The 26,968-nt window shown below is 36.4% G+C and overlaps 2 protein-coding genes across 3 annotated transcripts; both read right to left on the bottom strand.

Moving 5' to 3' along the window:
- Positions 1-69: 69 nt before the first annotated feature.
- On the bottom strand, positions 70-13,225 carry slc45a2 (solute carrier family 45 member 2). Its single transcript, XM_077232860.1, has 7 exons — positions 12,693-13,225; positions 11,805-11,981; positions 9,469-9,815; positions 7,293-7,436; positions 4,321-4,444; positions 3,714-3,919; positions 70-879 (listed from the first exon to the last, which is right to left on the bottom strand). The coding sequence occupies exons 1-7, from the start codon at positions 13,141-13,143 to the stop codon at positions 664-666; spliced, it is 1,665 nt and encodes a 554-aa protein (XP_077088975.1). The 5' UTR covers positions 13,144-13,225; the 3' UTR covers positions 70-663.
- A 1,296-nt stretch (positions 13,226-14,521) lies between these two features.
- On the bottom strand, positions 14,522-25,369 carry amacr (alpha-methylacyl-CoA racemase). 2 transcript variants are annotated; one of them, XM_077232858.1, is made up of 6 exons: positions 25,243-25,369; positions 24,646-24,910; positions 23,811-23,954; positions 21,120-21,280; positions 16,958-17,144; positions 14,522-15,723 (listed from the first exon to the last, which is right to left on the bottom strand). In XM_077232858.1, exons 2-6 carry the CDS (start codon positions 24,890-24,892, stop codon positions 15,314-15,316), a joined length of 1,149 nt encoding a protein of 382 aa, XP_077088973.1. In that variant the 5' UTR covers positions 24,893-24,910; positions 25,243-25,369; the 3' UTR covers positions 14,522-15,313. The 2 variants fall into 2 exon arrangements, with proteins under 2 accessions (XP_077088973.1, XP_077088974.1); XM_077232859.1 differs by having other exon boundaries at positions 24,646-24,879; positions 25,243-25,311.
- Between the last annotated feature and the right edge of the window lie 1,599 nt (positions 25,370-26,968).

Here is a 26,968-nt window from a genome sequence, read left to right as displayed (position 1 = left end):
GTTTTTTTAGCAGAGTAAAGATTCAGTGAATGCTGTGTTTTCATTATAAGTGTAACTGTGTAAATCTGATTAGTTATTTGCATTTGATTTTATTGATTTGTCCAACTTTGTCATCAGATAAAAAAAATGACACCACATGCATAAAGATGTTTGTCCTAATTAAATGTATATAAAAAGGCATACATAAAATAATTACAAGTGAAACGGTTTACATCTGAGGTACAACTCTCTGCCAACAATAAACTGATTATTACTGAAATAAAGTCAATTGATAATCTAAAATGTTAGCATTTCTTAATCCAGTTATTGTTTTGCATAAAAAGTGAATATTTATTGGGGTTTGACAATGGACATGTTAATGCTCATTGGTTTTTTAAAGTAAAAACATTTTACCTTAAATAATGAAATTGCATAAAACATCAAAATTTTGCAATTTTGTCAACTCTTATTCGAGTACATATAATCTTTCTTTCTACTTCACTGATGAAGGCTGTTATTTGTGAGTGTGGCATGTAAATTGGAGTGGAAAGAGAAAGACTTGACTTGAGTCTGGCTCAGTACCCACAAAATGTACCTTTTTCTTTACTTTTTCCTGCTCGTTCTCAGTGAATAGAGGAGACGGACCATAAAATAGAGAAAGGTTATTTATAAGAGTCTTATACATCACATAAAGAGCGCAATAAAGAGACAGCCAATTAGGGACACTGTTGAGGCAGAGAGCACCACCACAATCACACTGCCTGCTAGATTGACCAGGGCTCCCAGTCCAGCTCCCACTATGACCTGAGCCAGCTGCACCATGCAGGTAAGAGCTGCGCAGTCCATGCCAGTCCCACGGCTCTCAAAAGCTGGTTCATCACTACTCAATTTTCTTCGCTCCTATGACAGGAGAGAGGCTTTGCATGAGAGAAGGGCTAGAATCGTTAATAAAATATTACACATGGACATTAAAGATCAGAAAATGTCTATACAGCATTCCAAAAAGGATGAAGATCATCTGAAGATCTGAAGTCATTTATAATGAGCAGGACATTGTGGATCTACAGATCAGGAAGCCTTGCAGAGAGCATTGTGTTTGCTTTTTGACGGTTCTAAGAAAGCATGTTCATGTGCACAATTTTGACCTCTGTGAACAAACATATAACAATGAGAACAATTCAAGTGCAAGTGACAGCCAAGAAGCAAAATCAAAGTTACATTTTAGCAGGGTTTAATCAATATCTCGATTATAATTCAGTCGGAGTTCCAGAAAGGGACTTCGATTTGTAATTAAGTTTTCTGTTTCCTTGTGACTTCGTTAATGCTTCAGACATCCCAGGGATTTTAGATAGAGACTAAACAAATCCATATTTGATTTGGAAAGTAAAAATCAATGTTCTAAACTAAGAACTCGATCTTGAATTTAGAAATGTTCTTAGTAAAAATTTTGCCTTACATCAACATTTATTGAACAATGTATTGATTAGGTCAAATCGCAGCATTTGTAAATAAGCACTGTTGTCTAGGGCAAGGCTGTATAACTGACTGCTCATCTTATGTTTAATCTGATAAAATAATTTCAATTTTAATCAATATCAATTAAGTCAATACAGTTTTATGCATTTACTTGTTTGTAGCCATGTAATAAGGAGAATAATGTCCAGTAAGATGGTTTTTAATCACAAAATGAACCACTCGAGGATGATAAATGACCCACCCTCTTCACATAAGTGTCCTGATTACAATCAGGTTTATTTTGTGATAATGACTAGTCTTTGCATTATGTGAAATTACAAAAAACTAATAAGACTTTTTTTAAAGACACAACCACAAATGTTTTACAATGTAAAATAATTATTGACTATTTAAATATATTTTAAAATGTACAGTACTTTATCCCTGTAATGGCAAAGCTTTTCAGCAACCATTACTCCATTCTTCGGTGTCACATTTGATCCTTCAGAAATATTTTTCTGCTGATATGAAAATTCGGGTACAATTAGCAATATAGTGGTTGAATTATGTATCTGATGTACACTCACCTAAAGGATTATTAGGAACACCTGTTCAATTTCTCATTAATGCAATTATCTAATCAACCAATCACATGGCAGTTGCTTCAATGCATTTAGGGGTGTGGTCCTGGTCAAAACAATCTCCTGAACTCCAAACTGAATGTCAGAATGGGAAAGAAAGGTGATTTAAGCAATTTTGAGCGTGGCATGGTTATTGGTGCCAGACGGGCCGTCTGAGTATTTCACAATCTGCTCAGTTACTGGGATTTCCACGCACAACCATTTCTAGGGTTTACAAAGAATGGTGTGAAAAGGGAAAAACATCCAGTATGCGGCAGTCCTGTGGGTGAAAATGCCTTGTTGATGCTAGAGGTCAGAGGAGAATGGGCTGACTGATTCAAGCTGATAGAAGAGCAACTTTGACTGAAATAACCACTCATTACAACTGAGGTATGCAGCAATGCATTTGTGAAGCCACAACACGCACAACCTTGAGGCGGATGGGCTACAACAGCAGAAGACCCCACTGGGTACCACTCATCTCCACTACAAATAGGAAAAAGAGGCTACAATTTGCAAGAGCTCACCAAAATTGGACAGTTGAAGACTGGAAAAATGTTGCCTGGTCTGATGAGTCTCGATTTCTGTTGAGACATTCAGATGGTAGAGTCAGAATTTGGCGTAAACAGAATGAGAACATGGATCCATCATGCCTTGTTACTGCTGTGCAGGCTGGTGGTGGTGGTAGTGAAATGGTGTGGGGGATGTTTTCTTGGCACACTTTAGGCCCCTTAGTGCCAATTGGGCATTGTTTAAATGCCACGGCCTACCTGAGCATTGTTTATGACCATGTCCATCCCTTTATGGCCACCATGTACCCATCCTCTGATGGCTACTTCCAGCAGGATAATGCACCATATCACAAAGCTTGAATCATTTCAAATTGGTTTCTTGAACATGAAAATGAGTTCACTGTACTAAAATGGCCCCCACAGTCACCAGATCTCAACCCAATAGAGCATCTTTGGGATGTGATGGAATGGGAGCTTTGTGCCCTGGATGTGCATCTCACAAATCTCCATCGACTGCAAGATGCTATCCTATCAATATGGGCCAACATTTCTAAAGAATGCTTTCAGCACCTTGTTGAATGCCACAATGCCACGTAGAATTAAGGCAGTTCTGAAGGCGAAAGGGGGTCAAACACAGTATTAGTATGGTGTTCCTAATAATCCTTTAGGTGAGTGTATATTATAATGTTATGATGGAGAATATGCCTTTCTCTACTGACGTTCTAAGACGCCTGATTTTTCATAAGGCAGCTGTACGACTCTGAGGTGGCGAACGGGAAGCCAGAATGTCAGAGTCCAGATTTGAATCCTATAGTGAATATTTGGTCTCACATTAAACTCAAATGAACTGGGAGACATTTTTCAACCACTCCTGAACTGTTTGAAGCCATTAACATTAAGTGGAACACATACTCTCCTTCCTGTAAAAAGCTGTTGGCAAGTTGGACTATTCTGTGCCAAGTTACTTTATCTACAACATTTGTGTAATTCTTGCTAACTTCCTGACCCGTGATTTGTGATTAAGACCATAAAAAGACCACCAAATCGGTTCCGATTTGTTTTGACCAAGAATTTATATTTTCTTGTTTATGAATATAAAACTGCTGATTTGTTTGTTTTTGACCTGATGTAACACTCTGAAACTGACCTCTTCCGCCTTGTGGTACTCTGAGATGAGGTTGAATGGGATGGTGTAGAGAGTGCTGGACATGACTCCAAACACACTACACAGCGTCAGCGTAGCTATAATGTTTGGAAATAGGCCGATCAAACCGGTTCCCAAACCAAACACAAAGTAGCCAAGGAAGTACAATCCCTTCAGGCCAATATATGGCAGGAGCAGCCTCTGCACATCTGGATGGACACATATGGAAATCATTTTAGGAGGCTGAATCAATGGCCTTTAATATAGAACAAATGGTGAATTGGATGGATAGCAAAGACACATTAACTGATCCAACTCATTCATGTCACTGATAAAATGTCTTGACTGATAAAGCCCTCTGAAATGGCCTTTTCAATAACATATGACTTCCAGCATTAATTAGAATGACAGAATGTTGAAAGAGACTGTTTTTCTCTCAGACACTCAGAAAAAGTGTATTGTACAATTTCAACCCCTGACTGACTTGGTAGGGCCATGCATTATGTGACTGTAATTGAACAGTCTTCTTTTGTCTGGATGCATTAAGAGACTGCATGTCTAATAAAGTCAAGAAGAATGAACTGTTGAGTTATAGTTTAATATTACTCACATGAATAGAGTGCAGAGGAGACAGCGTTGATACACAGGCCCCAGCAGCCCACTTCAACCCCTCTCTCATACGTCGCATAGGAGGTGGAATTGTGTTCAGCATATGGGTTCCCCTTATATACAATCTAAAGATGGATACACAGATCCCAGGGATGTTACATAGGATAAAGCATGTGACATCATCACATCTTAGCCGATCCATCAGCCATTGGTCAAATGGGGAAAAACACTTAAATCCAGAGCTTGAGAAGTGTCTCTTTTTCCATTATGCTACTTAAGTGAACCTGCACATCACAAGGCTTTTTTCCATTTAGACATGACATGGCAAATAAAAGGGACTCCTCAACATTCTCTGCTCTGCTGTGATCTGTGTGGGTTAGTTAAGGCAACTGAGAGAGTTATAATGCTCACCTTTAAAAAATACACTTTTCTTTCAAACTCATTCAGGTCATAGATTTCATCTAGTTCCTTTAATGACCATCACCTCTCAAAGATGGAAGCATTTTCTTAATTTTATCAAGCTTTTGTTACCGCTATCACATCTAATCATATTAGTATATCCACTGCATCAGCTGTCCTAGCCCTGAACATTTACCACTTTGTTGAGGTCAGCAGTACAACTTTCTTTACACTTCAGCTGCCTACAAGGAGATTTACTAATTTATCTCAATTCAATAAATTGAGACCAATGGGCCAATGAGAATAAATCTAGGTTTAAATTTTAAAAGTATGACCTGAAGTTTTATTCTTATCCAAAAGGCGATGTGAATATTATGGAGTGTTAAACACTCTCATGTAATGTTTTTTATTCAAACTTAAAGCCGGAGATAGTCATCGTGCAGAAAGTCCAAAACGGACTGATAGAGGTATTTATGACGTTCCAGGAAATCCCTTATATGGACAAAGGCATCCAGCTATCACTGTAGCTGAATAAAACAAATTTTGACTGATGGAACTTAACAATAAACACACAATCTTTATTATGGTATAGAAACAGAAATATATTTTCTACCTTATTTTATAATAAAAAAATTATTTTTTTCATAAAATCCATGATGGCTTAATGCACAAGTGTTTGTAGCACACAAACCAATCATAAATTTGTCATTAGGACAACAAAGGTAAAAATGTAATATTATAGAATAAAAGTTATTGTATATTGTTCAGCAGTGTATTTGATTTCTTAGCCAGTTAAAAGTAAGAGATAAGAGATCAAATTTATTACATTTGACATTTCTGTCCCCCATACTTCTGAATGATGGCTATGTACTTGGTTAGAGATTTGATGATAACGTTTAGGAGATATGAAGTATTTTTTTTTTGTTTTTTGTTTTTGTTTTGACAACCTACTTAGCTACTTAATTTTAGTAGCATTTAATATAGTCATATACACAAAAAAACAAGTTAAAAGAACCAATATCTATTAATAAAATATATAACTGTCTGATTATTTCTAGCATTTCTCTCACATTTCTTTTTGAAAATACTAATTTTCATAAACTGAATAATTTTAGTGAATTCATTCATTTGGACACGCATTCCAACACATTTTTGGTTATTCCTCAGCACACTCAGCTACAAAAGATTTATATTTCAAATTAATGCTGTTCTTTTTAACTATCTAATTCTCAAAGACTCCTGAGGGAAAATGTATCATGGTTTCCACAAACATATTAAGCAACAAAACACTTTTCAACATTGATAATAATTAGAAATATCTTGAGTGCCAAATCAGCATATTAGAATGATTTCTGAGGAATCGTGTGACACTGAAGACTGGAAAAAGGATGCTGAAAATAGAGCTTGCTTTGTTCATCACGTCGTGAATACATCACATAACCAGAGTTATTAAGTTGTAATAATATTTCACAATACCGGTATTACTGTTTTTACTGTATTTTTACTCAAATAAATGCAGCCTTGATGAGCATTAAAGACTTCTTTCAAAAATATTACAAAATCTTACCAACCCCAAACATTTGAACTGTAATGTAACTACTCTTCAAATTGTGAAAACAAACAAAAAATTCAAGAATATAAGTGATTTTAAAACAAAACCAAAATAACTTTACATCCAAGAATGTTTCAAGCGGTGGTAGTTCGACCAGAGCCAATGATTTTGTCTGAGCTATGAAAAAAAATAATAATAATAATAAAATTCATATTTTCTCATTTTATTTGTATTATCTTATCATTTTAGTGTAGAATGACAAAAAGTTTTAAAAGTTACATTTTTAAGGCTGCTTCTACCTCAGTAGTCGAACAGCACTCATCAATGTCAAAATGATCGAGATGACCAAACAAATCAAAGGCGGCGGGGCCTTACTGTTTTAACGCAACGAGAGTTTGTGAAAAGATGTAAGTGTATGCAAATATTAGACAACTGTTTTATGATAGAAATATCAAGCGACCAACAGTAATAGTGATGCAATCTAATGATGCAAACTAATCACCTTTATATTAAATTTGGCTGTTTTGAATTTAAAATATGCATGCAATTCATACATAAATGTGACAAGACAAGAAACGTTTGCGACATGTTAGACATACGAATAAGAGTGAACGTGCACATTTTAAAATAAAATTTTATTTTCAAATAGTTTCAATTGATTACTTCATAACTACAATTAGAACTAGAACTTCTTTTACCATTCTTATTTATTTATTCCCTTAAATCCCTTTTAATCCTTTAATTCCTTTATTATTATTATTATTTATTACGTTATAACCCCCGGTCTGTCGGTAGGTGCCCCCCCAATCACAAAAGTGAAACTCAGTTTTATGCTTGACTGCATTCAGTATAGGCCAGGGGTTTCATTTGAAGGCTGGACTGTAATGCGCTAACATTAGGAGTGTCAGCATATGTATTTTATGGCTGTACTGATCCCTCCCTTTAAAGATAGGGATGTGCAAACTAAGCACGACTGGGAAAATCAAATTCCATAAAAATAAAAATAAAACTCATTCCCTCACCTGCCCCATAAAGTCAGTGAAGAAAAGCATGTTGCACAGGAAGGCTGTCCATCCCAACAGATGAGTCACACATAGACAGCGGTAATGGCTGGGCATGCTGATCATAGCTGACAGCAGAGATTTCAGGCTCAACCTCTTCTGTCCCTGAAACACAGTTATGCACACAGGTCAATAATGTCTTCTGAAAGGTTCAAAAGCTCAAAGCCAACAACACTTACCAGACAACATTTACGAATCATAGAAACCCTTATATCGGTGTGACTTGCTCAAGACAATGTTATTAAGAATTGAATAAAAGATTTCCATAACCACAAAGGGCTGCTTATTAATGTGATATCTCTAGTCAAGAGGTGATCTTTGTGAAGAAAAAAATTCTTAAATTCCTTTTGATGCCAAAACTCAAATGCTGATGGAAAAAAATATATTGGTTGGCCAATGGGGAGAAACAACTAAATGATTCCTCTTATGAACAGAGTTGTTGAATTGGTCTTGTAATTAATATTAAGACTGAAGGGCTAAAATCAGTAACTCATCACTATTCACATGCATTGAATACATTATAATTATGAATACACACACACACACACACACACACACACACACACACACACACACACACACACACACACACACACACACACACACACACGTATATTTTAATATATTTAATTTACAGGACATTTTTAGGGATGGACATAAAAAAAAAACCTAAAAAAACCTTCATGGCTTTTACTATCTACCAAAATGAAATTTTACACACTCATGCATGAAATGCACCTGATGTCTTCCATAATTTCAATACAATTGAACCCGAGGTACTTTTACCTCTCTGTGTTTCATTCGAGACATTTATCAGTGTAATATCTGTCAGCCAGTGAAACAAGCCTCCCATCCCTTCCGTACATTAACAAAAACTATATGTTCTAACATTTTGACCATCATTTTTCCAGGGTTTGGTGGAATAGAACTCTTTCTCAGGGACAGATGGCAGATATGTGAGGTTTGTAGCAGGTTAATGGTTGCGAGACTCTGACTGTGTTGGAGTATAGACTGACATGATTAGTGAGATGTACAATTCCTTTTACCTTAGTGCCATTAACAATTTGATATGAACATTAACCCTCTGGGGTCTGAGGTGTTTTAAAGGTTAAGTAAAGAGCTTTGCTGTTATGGGTATAAAACTAAAACACAGGGTAAATATATTTGACCCTATATTCTGATTATACAGATATATACCATTAGTAAAGCATAAATTTGGGTGGTAGAGTGCATAGTAGAAATCTGGGAAAGCATTTTACAGATCTAAAGATAAGCTGCATTAAAGGATCACTTGGTGTGACTCACTGGCATGACACATTTCAGTCTAGATTAAGTTTCACATACGGAGGTTTTATAAAGAACATGCCAAATTTCATGATTCTAAAGGAGCATTCCAATGATGATCTGAAACATGATTTGAGACATTAATGATCATCTGAAATCTGTGGTCCAAAAGCCTGAGACCAAATTAAAAATATGTGGTTTACCATCCATGGAGTTTTTTTTTTAAGAGGCGAGTATTACATAAAATAAACAAGAAATATTTAAGATTCAGCACTATTTTACATGGTTAATCAATGTTCAAAATTTTGCTGAAATTGTTAGGCTGAAAATATTTTTTTACTAATGCAAATGCAAAAAAGCATAATCTTTTACTTGTATAAGCATTATAGTAGTCTCAGGATTTTGTACCTCACAGTATAATGAGATTCAGATGTCTAAAATCCCTGCTATATAATGCAACTATTTTAAATGGTAAACCTGAGACTGGTTTAACACTTAATGAACTAATAAAATATAGTGAGAACTTTGAAAACGGTGTAAATTTTGAATTTCACAATCAAGTCACACATATGGCCATAATGAGTACAACAAATCAATGCAAAGACATTTTAATACGCCATTATTTGTTGTATTTTTAATAAACTAAAAAAGCATGTGCTGATTTTCATTATCAACTAAACGGGGAACTGTTTCTGTGAGGAGCATGAACAATACCCAACCTAATTACAGCTCACAAAGGCTGTTGCTCCGTGGTCTGAAACAGGTCATTAAAATGTGAAGGGAAATTGGGTGCAGACTAAAGCCAAGAATAAAAGCCACATGAAAAGGATTTAAAGTAACACAAATGACCAACCTCACTGTTAGGCTGCTTGGCACTGGGCGTGACTGCATTGGCTTCACTCAGGGCAGAGAACGAGCGCTGCCTCATTTCAGGCAGAGGTGGCAGATCTTTGGATACTGCGCCATAGCCATTATGATGAGGGCCTTCCAGGAGCAGTGAAGCGGTTGGACAAGAGTCCGAACCGTGATCTTTAATCAAGGGTTTCTCTGGGATGCTGAAAAGGTGCATGGTGAGAAAAATGCCCCAGGCTAGAGATGAGAAAAAATAGATAACTTGGTACTCTGAACCCAGTGCAAATCCAAGAGCAGAGTGACCCCAATCCATGGCTCCAATCAGGTATCCAAAGGCTCCACCCAGACCTGAAAGGAAGCACAGCAGAATGCTTAGAAAAAAAGAAGAAAAAAAAGGTCACGCCCGATTTTCTGAGCAACTAAGCATCGACTAAAAGCTAAACAGCAGGAAATCTGACCATGTTACCAAAATAACCATTTGCACATCTCACATGTTAAAAACAAGAGCTATTGTGTTTTTCTGGTGGGGCTGCTATATGGGGTGACAGGGTTGACATAACATTGCTGTGCCATTTAAAAAAAAAAAATCTGAACCTACGCAACATTGTTTAGCTGGTGAAACATGAAAAGAACCCCTCATGATAAAGACTGACTTTGAAACGCCCTTATTTTAGAAATGATTTATAAATATCCGATGATACTGACAAAAAAAATACATATATTTACATAAAAATACAATAGGCTGTAAATCATTTAAAGTATATTTTTCAAAATTAACCTCTTCCTTCTGCCAGGACATAGCAGTCATTTTCTTTTAAAAGATACACTACCAAAAGTTACAATGGATACTCAAATTTTGGCGGTGTCTTATGACCACCAAGGCTGCATTTATTTGATCAAAAATACAGTAAAAACAGTAATATTTGGCAATACTTTCTGTTTTCTATTTCAACACAGGGTTATGCGCAATTCCACACAAACACCCCTGAGCCACAGAAACGACCCAGTCATGTGGCTCTGAAGCCCTCAGCTCCAACCCATGATCTCAACACATGACTGGGCCTGTTTGGATTAGGATACCCTGAGTGCACACAGACCCCTCGGTGCCTGACCGACACAACCAGGCTTTACTATAACTGGATAACAGACCTCATGACGTTCATACAAGCTATTTTTCTGTGATGATTTTAGTGTATAAGAACACATCAAATCGATTATATAGACAACAGCACCCTGGTTATTAAATGACTTTGTTTGATTTATTATTTAGTGTACAGTACATTCCACACTTCCTAATAAACAGTGAAAAACACAGATATCTTTTGTCTTGTAGATGCTCTCCACACAAGACTGAAAGCTCACGTGTCTCTAGTAGCCTGAGTAATATGTTGTTTTCCTTTTTTTTCTGAAGAGATTTGTACTGTCATCTAAGTATCGTGTATTCAGATCGTGCAAGTTCATGTGTGACTGTGATGAAACATGCAGAAACAAATTCCTCCAAAGATATTAAGATTTCAAGCAGTAAACAACACAGATTTTACAGAGAGTTTATAAGACACATGCAGCATTTCTTAAGTTTTGCTGTTTGCTTTACTGCTGCCATACAGAAAGCAAGATGTTTAGTTACATCAGCAATATGGCACCAAAGCACTCAAACGACCACGTTAAAGATGATGAAAGAGGAAACAGACTGTTGCCATAGTGCCAGCCAATTTTAAACAAGGGTCTGATTTAAAAAACGCTCCTATGAAAAATGTTGCCTGTCAGATTCATATTATAGAACGATCTGGCATAAAACATATAATATATGTTTCAAAATGGCATAAGACATATAATATATGTTTCAGATGCACAGTGGCCATAAAAAGTACTTGGAAATGTATGTATGCGCTGCTGCGCAGTATGTAAAATCTTAAAAATCTATGAATGTCATTGCAGTGGATGACATCTAGATGACATTTTATTACTTCAATCTATAATGAAAATAAACATGACACCAAGTAAAGTCACAAATGAAAGTCAACCTAAAAATAAACGCAGTAGTCCTTCACAATAGCACTCACTTAATTAAAAAAAGTGCTATATGTACTTCAAACTGGCATAATGCCATGATTCATAATGCTTCAGAACATCTATGGAACTGTCAAGGTAACTACAACCAGCTTTTAATGAGACAAATGTATTTTTTTTGCGTTTAGAAGCTAGATTGTTTTGCTGATTTTTTAATCTTTTTTTTAAGATTTTTTTAAAGATTTTTTTAAAAGATTTTTTTATCTTTTATCTTTATTTTTATCATACAAAGCAAGGCCAAGCAAACCATTTATTGTTACTCTTTACCTGTGAGTAAGGCATGATAATGAAGACCTCGCTCCTTATCCTGATGAGAACACACATCAAACAAATAGGCTTTAATGGGTCCGTCAATGAAGTCCGCAGCAAAGTCAAACATCACCACTCCAAACATAACGACCACGATGGCCCATGTCCTTTTAACATTTCTATCCTCTAGTATAGCTGGAGGGGAGAAACAACATCAAGCTTAGTTTAATCAAAAGCTCATTATACATTAAATGGTAATAAATTAAATATGACTTCTTATAGATTTTAAAACTTAAGGTCAGGACATAAATTAGAAGGCAAAAATTAGTTATTGCATTATTAAAAAATGATGAAAAAATAACTGTTTTTTTCAGTTATGTTCCTATTCTTTTAGTCTTTTGCAGTGTATAAATTAATGTATAAACTAAATAAATAAAAGTGTGAGTCTGTTTCAATTTTCAATTTAGCTAAAGGACACCTAAGTGCTTAGTAAAATAAAAAAGTGCACTTTTCTTAAATAATTAGAACTCTAGATTTGTATTATTTAATAGGAAATATTGTAAACAGGAATAAACAAAAACAGACACCCCTAACGCTGTACAAAATGGTGTGTTATTTCCCTTTGTCTAATTTCTGGATAGACAAATTTTGAGTCACATTTTCAAAAAAGCATTTTAAATCATTTGCTGTTCCTATATCTGTTTCTCTTCTGTTCATTCTCATCTTTTTACATTCCAACCTAACAACATATTCAACGGTCAAGCGAAAACAGATCAACTTTGCTTACTGTTTTTAAAATTACATTGCCACTGTCTAATATTACAGCAAATTGTAACTACTGGACACAAGTAGCTCCCAGTTTGATATTCTAGACAGACCCATCATGTTTACTTTAGCAACACTTACCTGATGTAACAGCATCTCCATTTAGAAATAAAGTAAGGCCCACTAACATCATAATCCCCAGTAAGAGTATGTACGGTCGCCTTCGACCCCATGGTGATCTACAGTAGTCGCTTGCCGAGCCAATGACAGGCTGTAGGATAAATCCCAAAATAGGGCTGATGAACCACACCAGGCTGTACAGGTTTTTGGGAAGTCCCACGCTCAGCAACACCGGCGTGACAAATGCCGCCTCAACAGCGTAGCAGAATTCCCTTCCGAACATGACCATGCCATGCATGATAAGCCTTCCTCTTGAGCGCTTGGGAGGCTCCACCGCTCCAAAAACAGCCGGTTCCATGCTGTCCAAATAGTCCTCTTTCTGTCCCGAGTCCACCGGGTAGTGCTCCATGGATGTGAGTGGGGTGCCCGGTGCAGAGAACCTGCAAGGCTGGTCCTCGGTTAGGAGAGTCATGGTTCTGTGTTGAAACTCTTAATTCCTACTGCATAGCTGAGCGATAAAGCTCAACACTAGTATTCACAATGTGAGCTGAGCAGGGAAGAAAAGAAGGTGGCGATCTTGTTGGGATGAAGGAAGTAAGCCTTGCTTTCTCCCCCGTCTTTGTTGCCAAAGGCCGCTGGTTTGGTTGGTTGTAAGCACGTGACAAAGATTATGAGCTATGTTCTTCTCTTCCTCGTGGGTTACAAGAGGTTAGAAGTTAAGTGCAAGACAGAACAAACAAAACATAGTTAACGTAATAGCAAATGGCTATCAGATAAAGGGAACATTAGAGTGTTTGTGGAAATATAAAGGTTATGAAAAATGTAGTTTTAACAAGCATTTTTGTGGTCTTGCATGCTGGGATTGCCCATTAGGTAAATCAAGTGACATACCATGTGATTCCTATGCAGACGGCTTCAATGGGGTTGGAAAAAGGCGGCAACGTATTTATAGTCAACGAATCAAAGCTTAGCACCCTATGCAATGTTCCCTCTCCATTCACACGACTAACCTCTGTTGCTGACTCAAATGTGTCATGAGATATTCACAGAGTCTGTTCAACAATCATGTGAGCTCACGGAACATCATCCACTCTATCTTGGACTTAATCTATAGAGGTCAAGCTGTGGATCACAAGCAACCGGTCAGATGGTGCCACGTGCATTAAAATGCCACATTCCACACATATCTCTATGTGAATGAGAAACGATTTCAGGCTAGAGTAGTTAGGAAATATTTTTATGTAACTCCTTCCTCTGGTTTACTAATAGGATTTGCCTCGAGAAAAGATGATGCAGAATGTTATCAAGAGAATATACTTTGTTTGAAGCCAGACACTTTTAAAGTTTTAATTACCGTTTTACACATTGATCATGATTTCATCAATCTTCAAGCATAAGAAAACATTCCTTAATCTGTAAGATTTCGTTCTGTTTTTGAAAATACACCACCATTCAAAAGTTTGGGGTCTTATTGATTTTAAAAAAAAATCAATACTTTTATTCAGCAAGGATGCATTAAATGAATGGCAGTTCTTTGGATACTGCATTAAATGAAGTAAAGACTTTTATAATTGTACAAAAGACTGCTATTTCAAATAAATGCTGTTGTTTCGAACTTTCTATTCATCAAAGAATCCTGAAAAATATGTATCATGGTTTCTACAAAAACATTAAGCTGGACAATTGTTTTGAGCATTGATAACAATCAGAAATGTTTCTGGAGCACCAAATGATCATTATAGAATAATTTCTGAAGGATCATGTGACACTGAAGACTTGAGTAATGATGCAGAAAATTCAGCTTTACCATCACAGAAATAAATTACATTGTAAAATGAACTAAAATAGAATACAGTTATTTTAAATTTTAATAATATTTCACAATATTACTGATTTTACAGTCTTGCACCTTGGTGAACAAAAAGATTTATTTCGAAAACATTTTCAATATCTTACCGATCCCAAATTTGTATACAAGTAAATTTAATAGTAGTAATGTAATAATGACAACAGATAATATTCATCTTAAACCAGGTCATTCATTGGTTTTATCCCAATACCATTATCTTAGGTCATCAGTTCTGCCAAACATTTTGATAAGGAAGATTCAAAGGCAAAAACTTCAGTCAGTCAAGTAGTCTACGACACACTCAGCTATTCTTGCTAAAGGCACTTATTAGTCAAGGTTTTCAATTTACAACCAAAAGTGGAACATTTTAATCAACTATTACTAAAATGCCCTCACCAAAACTTCAGTTAATAATTCAAAACAGTCTTAAACAATAATTCGATATCGAATATCCTTTTTAAAAGACATATTACGGATGTGGCTGCTAACACAAAGAGGGATGTTGAGGTTATTACAGTATATTTGCAATAGACTTTAATTGAATCCCACTAGACCTTCCCTACAGCAATTACAAATGAGAGTTGGATGTGTTGGACATATCAACTTAAAATCCCAGAATCATTTAGTCCACCTCGACTGAAGCACCAGTGATTCACGAGGGAGAGGGTCATTTTGTTCTGAAAAGCCCCCTCACACTCACTCACTCAAGACAGAAAGGGAGTTCAAGTGCTCAGATTCCAGCGCCGCATCATTGGCCACAAAGTTTAATGATTCTCCAGTCAGATTCTTCGGTTTATAGGCGTGCTTTAGCTTCGTTACACTCTATGATACCGGCAGACAGGAGCTCTTCTATTTGCGCTTGCTCAAACCCGTACTCCTTCAGCACAGTGCGAGTGTGCTCTCCGATAAAGGGGTCACGGGAGCGGCAGGCCTCCGCAGGGGAGCGGGACAGAACGGGTGCAGGTCGGGGGCTAATTTCCCCCTGAGAGTCCTTGAAGAACGATCCCCTTGCCTGGTTGTGGGGATGAGAGAGTACCTCATCCAGTGACAGCACAGGGGTGACACAGGCATCTGTCCCATCGAAGATCCGACCCCAATCAGCCTGCGTTTTAGTGGCAAACACCTGGGTGAACGTCTGCCTGAGCTGCGGCCAATCAGATACACTCATTTGTGAGGGCAGGTCAGCATCGTCCAAGCCCAAACCTGTAGTGAAAGAAAGTTAAGTAGATACAAAGGAGATACAAAAGTGGAAAGAAATCAATAAAGGAATTTAGAGGACAAGGACCAAAGACATCACAAAGGACTATGATTCCAGAATCCATTAAACACAACACTGGCCACAGTTGGTGACTTATAAGGAAATGTTCTTCTTTTGAAGGTTGAATGGCAATAGAGTCATTGTGGTTCCAAAGCAAGATTAAGTATGCTGCATTTGCACTTGGGTCATCAAGATGTGGGGTGAATCCCTGTGCACATACTAATAAAGCATCCTGTGGCTTCTCCATAATCTTTGTATGCCTGGGCAAAATTGACAATCATATAGCCAGACCAATGTGACCCTGGGAATCTTGTGGTTAAACATGTCAATTGTACTCAGACATCCTTCAGGTTACAGATTTATTTCAGGTGAATTGAAAGCAGCTAGATGTATACTATATGTAAAAAATAAAATAAAAAAAAATATACAAAAAAATCTAAAATGCAAAAAATAAGAACAAAAATAAGAAAATAAAAGATTACAAATAATAAAAAATGCATAAAATGAAATAGAGATGTAGAGAGATAATAGAAACAATAAGAACATAAAATGCAAAAAAGAATATTTCTAATTGAAAATAAAATGCAAAAACAAGATAAAAATAATATAAGTATTAAATGAAAAGAGAATAAATAAAATATAAAAGAATATGAAATAAAAGCTAAAATAATAATAATTTATAAAATTAAAAATAATTAATAAAAATAAGTAGAATAAGTAGTAAAAAAAATGCTAAACTGATGCCTAGGGAAAATATCTATCTATTTGCACATAAGTTTTTACTATGAACATAATGTGCAGTTCTTTTGCAAATTTTATGTGTGTTTTGTGCTCCAGCCACTGAAGTCGCCAGGTGCATGTCAGGCAGCATGAGTTAAACACCACATGGCACAACATCCAGTAAGATGTCAAAAGCTCTTCCTAAGGTTGTCTACAAATATGCCAGTCGCTATTAAGACAAATACATATGAAAAAATAGAGCTAGATTCTTTAGCAAGTTTAGCTGCCAGCAGGCTTACATGGGAATAATACTTTTCAATGAACAAAACTACTAAAATTACATAATCTATTCTGAATTAGACAGCATGCATTCACATCGCATTTCAGAGCATGAGAACATCAATCATATCAAGAAAATAACAGTATAGGCCATACTGAGAGGAAATATAAGACACTAACCCAGAACAAGTTGTTCATAGAACTGAGGCTCAATCGCCCCCACTGCCACATACTTTCCATCAGAAGTACGGTAGGTATCATAGAACGGAGCGCCACTATCCAGCATGTTTTCCCCACGAGGACGATTCCACAGGCCGATGCTACGGGACTTCCACATGAAGGAGCCGACATATGCTGCACCTTCCACCTGCACAAACCCAGAGAGGTCTTTTCATTATTATTTGCCATAATTCTTCCATGCTGAACAGAATGTTTGGCATAAAGCAAAGAGGTCATTGATGAGGAAACATTACAGAGGGCTACAGAGTGCTGAGATGCAGGAGTTATTCATATTCAAAAGGTCACGTAATTAAGTTTACAATAAATTCATATGCAAAAACCTGTGCAGATAATCACATATTTACATGCATGAATGCATTAAGCAAGATGGAAATATGATACGACAGGGGAAGATTTAAACAGCTTGGTAATACAAGCATGCCACAGTGAAGCAGCCTACCGTTCTATAGAGGTTTTCAGTAGTGTGAGTTCCACATTACGGCACAGTAGGACTCTAAAGGGGCCATATCATTAGTAATAAAATGGTATTTGATCTTTAATGCATAATAAAGCCTGATGTCCATCAATAAAAACAATGTAACTTGCAGATATTTCCTTCTCAATCCAAAAGTAACATTTAAAATCTCTCTTTTTTTTACATTTTATGACACTATACAGAATTAATCAAACACGACTTTCAACAATTTTGAAGTAAAAAAAACAAAATTTGGAAAAAATCCTAAGCTTTTCTGATTTAAAGAGTTTGTGTGGCACATTTCAGCACTGATTTTGTGAAGCAGTCACAATGTAGTACAGTCTTCACAAAGGCTGTAATTAAAGGATGGGGCAGGTAAACATTTATCCGACACAACAATAACCAAAAAAAGGCTGTGCGAACAATGTCAGAGAAAGCAAATCATGCTGTTAATTTGACATGCAATTGGGACCTTTCTCAATGGGCAGCAGTAAAAAAAACAGGCCGTTTACTTCTAGAGAAAGGGTGAAAATGGCCACGAAAAACTAGAATATGGCTGTCTGACAAATAATAAGTTAAATATGTATAATATGACCCTTTTAAAGAATTATAGCACTCAGATCTAAACAAATATATTACTTTTGATCGACAAAGTTGGCATCAAGGCTGAAGTTAAAGGGTGTGTGGCAAGTCTTCTAAAAAAACATTTTTACAGATGAAAAGGAACATTTTTATAGGTCAAATCCTCCCAATTGATGCATAAAATAAATATACATGCATTTCAAAGACTGTGACCTTGCAAGATTGACTTCAATATGGATATACTTCATATATTTCCCAGTGAACACAGCCTTCAAAGAGATGTTGACAATCTGGGTTTCTATTTGAGCACATGATTGACCTGACCACCAAGAAGTCACACTCCCAGAAGATCACTGCCGGATGGCCTAGTACTGAATGTGTTATGTTATGACTCAAAATGCGATTTCTTCACACTTCTTTCTTTCATATAGTTCAGAGAAATATTAATGTGGAATATTTAGCTCTGGTTTTGTGAAACAATAATGAGTTATTGTGTTCTCATTCTTCGACTCGCTTGTTTACTGGATGTCAAGATTATAGTAGTCAAACACTATTTGGGATTTTAACCGACAGCGTACAGTAAGTAGCCCCAAACAAAATGTTGCGTAACACAATTCTGAAATGCTAATGAAACACACAGACTGCCTCTTAAATTTCCAATGAGTACTTAAATAAAAAAAAAACATTGAAAGAGTAATGTTTGCACTTTACAGGGTATAATACATCCAAACTGACAAGCAAGTCTAAGAAACCGTATTAGCTTGCCAAACAGGTTAATAACACTAACGTTGCCAAAAGCTGCTGTCAGTATCAAACGGCAGGTCTTATCAAAGAGTGGCAAAGTGACTCTCACGGGAGCATGAGATATCTTTACTGCCTAACAGGCAAACATCTAATCATCATTACCACAGCTCCCACATTGACATATAGCTACACCGCGCACACGGCTACCATGAGAACCTCTTCACTAGCACTGCAGCTTTGCTCCAGGTCTGAATGTCTAATGTAAAATGTTCTTTAATATTGGATTGTCACATAGTAAGCTTTATATTTACACTGTTTATTTCCTTAAGGGCTTAAAGTGGCAGAGATCAGACTGTCATAGAGCAAATTACATAACCTCAGTCGAATCAGAGCTCCATTGTCTAGATGAGGTCTTCTAATGCATTAAAATGTACTCAGGGCTAAGTGAAATGTCAAATTTAATTAACAAGCAGAGTAGCAGTTGTTAATCGTCATTATCTTCCAGCAGAGAAAACCTAGTGCAGAGTGAACAAAACAGGGGGACTTTAATGAACAATGTGCCAACAAACCTTAAAATATTTTTTGTCCAACTGCTCCAACAAACACCAACTGGGTTAACGCGCAGATTCAGCGCAACAAAACAAGTGTGAATTAGACTTGGGCAGTGATAATTAGACTTTATTTGTACTAGTCTATTCAACATGAAAAACCAAGACAGGTGATAATATGAGAACACACCTTATTATTATTATTATTATATTATATATTATATATTTATATATTATATTATATAATTATATATATTATTATTATTAATATATTATTATAATTGTTAAAGAGAAGCTATTAATAAATATTAAAACATATTGTAATATTACAGCCCTTCTGACCAAACAGTAGAGCATGGTGGCAGCAACACCAAGTTCATGGGTTCGATACAATTGTATACCTTGAATGCAAAGTCACTTTGGATAAAAATATATACTCCTTTATTATTTTGCTTGCGAAGTCATTCTGCAAAGGATTCAGAACCAACTTGATTGACAAACAAAACTGTCTTATATTGTAATATTATCCTTATATTGTAGTCATAAGAGCACAATTTGTAATTGCTGCCCAACAAATTTGTTGTGTCTGCTAAACTGATACATGACATTAACTAACCACATAACTTTATATTGACCCAATAAATGTTTTTTAGCATTCAAAGCTACATCATGATCCTCTTTCTTATCACCAGTGGATATATACAGCTGATTTAGGAATTTTACAAGCCAATGAGACACTTTCATATGGAATCACACTAATGCCGGGGACACACTTAACGAGTAGCTGAAACATTCTAAGACTGAACTGAACACACTTACAGACTGTTTTTAAACACTGACGCAAGTGAGTCAATCAGTCGCAAGTATCAGATTACATTCATAACCGGCCTTACTGTCGTCAAGTGTGTCCCTGGCTTAAGAACACAATACGGGCAAAATCAATCATTATTAAAGTTTTATAGTAACTATATATAACAAACCATCATTGTGGTTGATTATTAAACCCTCACAGTTTTACATTTCCTCTGTACTGTCAATTATATTATTTTTGTAAAAATATGCACAAGGAAACATTTTCCTCAGCTTGTCCATGTTCTCATGGTTGAGCTTCACAGGGTTCATACTTTAGCGGTTTGCAAGGGTTTCTGCAGCCAAATAGATCATAGTTTCAACCACAGGTCTAAATTCAAATGTATGATATCTGTGAATACGGTAAGTAGCTAGAAAATTTTATTTATTTACAGTGCACAGATTTGGAGGAACATTTAGGCTCTCAAGCACCCAATGGAGAACGTGCAAGACCATGATATCCTTACTTGGAAAATAACCACTCTAACAGTATTCACACATAGCTGTGGCAATGAAAACAGATAGTGCCAGTATAAGCAACTCGAAAAGAAAACCAAGCAATTATTGGAAATTCCAGATTGCAGAAAACTATTGACAGGCTGGTCAGAAAATGGGTCGGTCGTGCTAAGATAAGCAAGGTTTTGAAATTGCCTCATTCCATGTAGTGATTGGTCAAAACAGATAGAGGAAGAGGTAAAGGAATAAACAATACAAGACTGAAATGAAAGCAAGCCAGTACAAGTGCTGCTTTTTCCAATAGTTAGTTAGCTTTAAAATGAGTAGCACACATCTTAGCTAGCCGGACCTGGAAACAATCAAAAGAGAATGTAGGAAACAGGAAATTGTTCTACTGTTTTTTTTAAAGAGAAGTTAATAAAAACAAAATCAGTAGAAACCAATTTTAAGATGAGATGCAGTATCTCACCATGCTGGCATCAATGATCTGGCCTTGTCCCGACCGGCTCCTCTCCAGGAGAGCCAACACAATCCCAAATGCACACATGAGACCTCCTCCAGCAAAGTCTGCCACTAAATTCAATGGAGCGTATGGTTTCTCTGAGCTACGGCCCAGCATGGACAGTAACCCTATTACACAGAGAGAAGGACAGAGACATGCTGAGAATAGAAGAATGGCTAAATAATGTACTGTAAAAGTTATTTTTAAATCATTGTTGAAGGTCAGCTAAAAATGTCACCAATTAAGCCTCTTGCAAGCTAGCATTTGTTTCAGCCCTCTGTGCTTTCAAACTATTTTTAATATTTAAGCCTGAATAGTGTTGTAAAGAAAATTGTAGAGAAAAAACGAAAATAAAAGAACATTGGGCATTATTGTTCTTCAGGCATTAAGTGATAGCATGTATTTAACATGCATACACTTACCGAAGGCCAGTTTCCAAGAAAAGCTTTGTAATTACAGATAATAAGCTTACAAATGTGTATTGTACTGTCTGTTAGCACATATAAGGTCACAGCACATAGACACCCAAGGCACTGTAAAAATGTAAACAAACTTGTGCATTATGCAGTAAATTGGTCTTTGTGCTAGATCCGTCAATTGCACCATTCTAGACCTTCACAACACATTAACAGCACCTGAATGAAAAGAACACAGCAGTGCCATGGAAATGCAAAGTAGTTGGTGTTGATAAAAAAAGCACAATATAAATGCATAATACGTTTATAAGTACATGTGTGGCAATGCTCATTGATGTAAAATAATTGTTGTTTGAAACATCAATGGTTCAAGACACCATCTAAATCTAGCACTGTTGATTTGCATGAAAGCATGAACGCAACATTGAAATGCAGCTGCCAGGATTATATTACATTTATACTTTAATGTAACATTTTCTGCATTTGGCAGACACTTTGATACAAAGTGACTTGAATTGAATTCAATTAAATTGTATCAGTTCATGCATTCCCTGAGAAACAAACCCATGCCTTTGGTGTTGCTAGCGCCATGCTCTAGCCTACAATAATAATAATATACCAATTTAAGTGTCCTTTATTTAAAGAAAGATAGCATGAACAACAGTACACAAGAAATAAGTCATGTAATAACATGTAATAACAATAGTTTCCTTAAAGTTACCATGAAATCAAAAGTGACAATTCTTTTTTCTTTTTTTTATGGAATACTATGGAGTACTTATGGAATACTGTTGTGTTTATTAAAATATTTATCTGTGCACATCAGGTTTGAAAATTAATATAACTTAAGCAAAATAAGTAAGGGGGGGGGGGGTGCGGTCGATGTTGGGGCATGAGGGAAGGACCTGTCACTCACATGACATGAGATCACAGCAATAGCAATAGCAAACAACAACAACAACAATCTAACCATCCAATTCCAGATAGACAAAATCAAGTCCCGTCATACATTCATTTTGTTCGAGAAGCCGTTTCACTCAGATATAGATCACAATAGGGAAAGAAAAGAATATTGCTACTTCCGTTTCATGCCGACTTTAAATTCTAATGTCTTATTTAAATGTTAAAAGAATAAAAGATGTGAATAGGTAAAAATCATAAATAAAATATTATAAAATATAAACATTTTAGATAAAGTATGTAAAATATTGAAAAAGAGAATTCATATAAAATATCTTTAAAAAGATTAATACAGCATAATTTCCATTGTCATTCTTTTGACAATGACCCAAACCTTATGGTCTTCAATGGCCGCCCAGGAACATTGTCTACTTTTTGACCCGCCCTCAAACACTGTAAATCCCAACAGACTGGGTCATCTGACCAATCAGAGCAGAGTACACTCGCGAGAGGGAGGATTTTACAGAGATGAAATCTTCAAATGAACCATTTTTAGACTCTTTGAGAAATGAGGTGATGTGACGTGTATATCACTAGAAAAGATTCAAGCGTTTTTTGACCTTTGATTCAAGTAAATCCATTGTAGGAAACATTTTAAAAAACATAATTGGGGCACTTCAATGTAACAATAAGAGGGAGTGATTTCTTTTGAAAGGCAGTTAGCCCTTTTGACAACTGTGTTGCTATAACCCATTTCATCAAACCCTATTCAAGATGGACTTTGCTATAAAAACCCAATCATAAAATAGTTTCAAATTGGATCGCTAATGGGCCATTGTGCTTAGGATAATTGCCGCTTGTGACTACATTTTTCCTATTGTTTATACTTTTCTTCTGTGTTTTTATTGTATTACTGACTGTTTACTTGTCTTCAATAATTGTTTAAGGACTTTATTAGCCTATTATGAGTTTTTGTTATGGTACTGAAATTGGTAATAAAAAAATTACATTATATTTTGATCATATCACCCACTCCTAATTCTGTTAAATAATATCGATTACAATAGTGACCAAAAACAATTGTGATTATGATTTTAGCCATTATATAACAGCTCTACCAAACTGCTCCATGGCTTCAGTCTGCAACCAGACAAGTGCTGGTTCCTCATTGAGGAGGAAACAAAAGTTAAACTCTTCTTGTACAAGTTTGCACCAAAGACATTTTGGACTACACAAAGCTCCATCTCTCTCATCTCCTCAGCTTCAAAACCACTGTGCCTAGGGCATTCTGGGAATGAATATTAGCCAGAATCCTTTGCACCTGTTAAACAGTGATCTTTACCTGACAAGGACAGGTAGTTGATATCATGCCCAGCAGCCTTGGCGTAGGATCCGCTCTGACCATAGCCGGTGAGTCGAGCGTAGATCAGGCGCGGATTCTCTTTTAGCAAGTCTTCAGGTCCTAATCCCATCTTCTCCATAACTCCTTAATTATACCAGAGAGATTTAAAAATAAGGCACGGAAGGAAAAAAAACGTGAAGGCAAATAAATGTGGATTTAGAGGACTATTCTTGTTTGGATTTAAAATCAGGAAAGAAATGGCAATCACACATTCAAATCAAGAACACATTTTTTCAACAATGCTTTTATTGAAACAGCTGAAATTATTTAGAGAATAATATAAGTGAATGGTAAATTAATTTGCAAACAAAAATGATTCTGAAACAACATTCTTTGCTAGCTTGCATTAAAAACTAAGCGCATTATTACTGAATTTATTTTTAGATGTGTTTAACCATTATTATTAAGTTGATTTTGTAATTACAGTTTATCAGAGCTGTCACAATAATTAAGATTACAAAATGTACAAAAAATAAAAAGCTGCTAAATTACAACAACAAAAAACCACTAAATAAAACAAATGGGCCTATATATTTTTTATTTGTTATATTACAATATAGGAATATAGATAAAGACATGCTCTATATACGTGCTATATATGCTCTTTATGCTATTATACATCTTGTTGTGTCAGGATCAAAAAGATACTAACTTACATTCAAGAAATAAAATACACACTGCCGTCTAGCTAGAAAAGGATTAATTGGCAAAAAAAAAAATGCCAATGTGTCAAGAAATGTGGATCCATGTTTGCTTCTTTTAACTAGGCACTGACCTTTACGATAAGGCTCCAGAACCACATCTGATTGGACACACAGTCTTTTCAAAACTGCGATAGCTTTGGGACTCTTCAGATTCAAGGCCACTGATTGTTTGCCTCGGGCTTGAGTATCTACAGTCATTGACACCTTTGTCCGATCTACACGGATCACCCTTGCGCCGAAGTCCGCAAGTATCATCCCACAAAAGGGTGCAGGGGCTAGTCCTGCCAGCTCAATTACACGCACTCCTGTCAGAGCCATAATGGATCCTGTTTATATCTAAATAACAATAACAATGTTACACGAAAAAGAAATATATTCAAATAATTATGCAGTCTGGGAGTGGTTAAAACGCTCTAAAATATACAATGTAATGCACAATATACCAAGTACGGGAAAAAAAAGTGATATCAAAAAGCACCGTGCAAATGACATGTGTTATTTGGGTCTCAGTTCACTCCAGTTGTCTATTCCCAACTTATTATCAAACTGCTAAACTGGCAATAGCGCTAAATAACAACATTTCGTTAATTGTGTTTTCACCTTTGCGAAAAAAAAATCAGACAAAACACTACTAATTATGACTTTGAAATAAACTGAATACAACATACCGTTTCAAATTTGCACTTCAAACCAAACTGGTCGGCGCGTCTTTATGACGTGTGCGTGCGTATTGGATTATGGACGTTGTAGTTGAAGTCTCTCAATTTTAAAATTTCAAAGGAGCTTAACTAGCATGACTGTGTATCACAATGTCTCTCTCTCTCTCTCTCTCTCTCTCTCTCTCTCTCTCTCTCTCTCTCTCTCTCAAATAAGCTGTAGGGCTAGGTAGCTGACAAAGTAGCATAAGGGATGGCGTTATATACTGATAAATATAGGTTCAAATCAAATAATTTAATATAATTAAAAATAAATTCCATTGTGAAATTGGGATAGGCTATTATACTAGAGCAATATTATGAAGGTATAATATTGCCTTCTATAAACCCTCTATTTCTCGCCATGATATTCTGTCACATTAATGCATTTAGAGGCAAGGAAGTCTATAGCAGATGTTTTTTGATATTCCGTGTATGGTGTAATGGATGATATGCCTTTTTATTCCTTCATTTATTTTTTCTAATCTTTGCATTTCACAAGTATTTCATCATCATCATCATCATCAAAGCTGGACACATGTGGAACCAAAAAACACAAACAATAAAACATACCAATACAAATACAAAAAGAAACAAAAAACAGACAGAATCCACAATATCACATATTTATAGGCTAAAATGCCAATGGTTCCACATACTAGAGAAACACCTGACTGAAGTTTGTGTTTGGTTCATCAGTGTTAAAATAGTGCCATGGGAGGATGCGGTAGATGAGGCATATGAGAGGAAGAAACTGCGGCATGCTCATCTGGCCACTGAAGCAGAACAGCGAGGATGGAGAGTCCAGGTTTATCCTGTGGAAGCGGGTTGTTGAGTTTTTGTGGCACACTCTACAACCCGGTTCCTCAGTGACGTTGGATTCAGTGGCCAAGAGTTGAGTCGCACAGTAAAGAACTTATCTGAAGCAGCAGAAAGGAGCAGCAACTGGCTGTGGTTGAGACGGAAAGATTCTAGCTGGCTGTGTACAGGCCGCCATGCTACGGTTTCGTAGGATTCTTAAAAACTTGAAGAGTCTGTTGGTTTATTTGTATAGGTTGTATAGTATTTACAGTCATTACGTTCCTGTGTATATTGCGTGAATGACGGGTGGTTGGGCAGATATTGTGTTGTGCGGTAGGTGGTATGCCATACGGAACCGTTGCCACTGAACTTAGTTGAGTGGGGGACGGAGGGGGGTGACTCTGGGACGCCAGAGTCACTGTCGAGCCCTCTTGAGGTGTCGTGGGCTAGTCGATGAAACACTGAGGACGGAAGGTGCCCACTTGAAGACCCTAGAGATGTTCCCTACTCAGCCAATCCAGAGGGTTGTCATGGGGGGACCGCACTGTGGTTGCAGCCGTTGTGTGTGCTGACGCGTGTTAACACCAGACAGAAGGAGATTTACATCACCATATGGAAAGAAGCGTAAATGGATGGAGAAGCATAGGTTACTGTAAAGCTACGTCTTAGTTGGTGCTTATCTTGGCGAAAGCCGAGTACAAATCAGCATGAAGTTTTAACATCTACTCTCGTGTAATGGAAATCAATCATACCATTTACAGAGTCAGATAACCCACACATACATCTGCACATGCTATTGCGAGGCACAGCAGAGCAGGTGGGCACGCCAACACTGACAAACATTTGGCTTGCACTGCTCCATCGTGGCACCTTAAGCAGCAGCCTCGTTCCATCTTAT

Source organism: Siphateles boraxobius, unplaced genomic scaffold (genome assembly GCF_051911475.1).
Source record: "Siphateles boraxobius isolate OS27281-9 unplaced genomic scaffold, OSU_SipBor_1 18, whole genome shotgun sequence".
Taxonomy (NCBI): domain Eukaryota; kingdom Metazoa; phylum Chordata; class Actinopteri; order Cypriniformes; family Leuciscidae; genus Siphateles; species Siphateles boraxobius.
The sequence above is the reverse complement of the archived record's forward strand: the minus strand, read 5'-3'. Positions and strand labels throughout refer to the sequence as shown.

Coding starts and splice junctions, on each gene's coding strand:
- slc45a2 (XM_077232860.1), bottom strand. CDS start 13,143: ATGACTCTCCTAACCGAGGACCAGCCTTGCAGGTTCTCTGCACCGGGC. Junction 9,816..11,804: donor TTATCATGCCTTACTCACAG/GTAAAGAGTAAC, acceptor GCTTCCTTTCAG/GTCTGGGTGGAGCCTTTGGA. Junction 4,445..7,292: donor TCACTGACTTTATGGGGCAG/GTGAGGGAATGA, acceptor ATCCATCTTTAG/ATTGTATATAAGGGGAACCC.
- amacr (XM_077232858.1), bottom strand. CDS start 24,892: ATGGCTCTGACAGGAGTGCGTGTAATTGAGCTGGCAGGACTAGCCCCT. Junction 21,281..23,810: donor CAACTACCTGTCCTTGTCAG/GTAAAGATCACT, acceptor TCTGTGTAATAG/GGTTACTGTCCATGCTGGGC. Junction 17,145..21,119: donor AGATCATTGATGCCAGCATG/GTGAGATACTGC, acceptor GGGTTTGTGCAG/GTGGAAGGTGCAGCATATGT.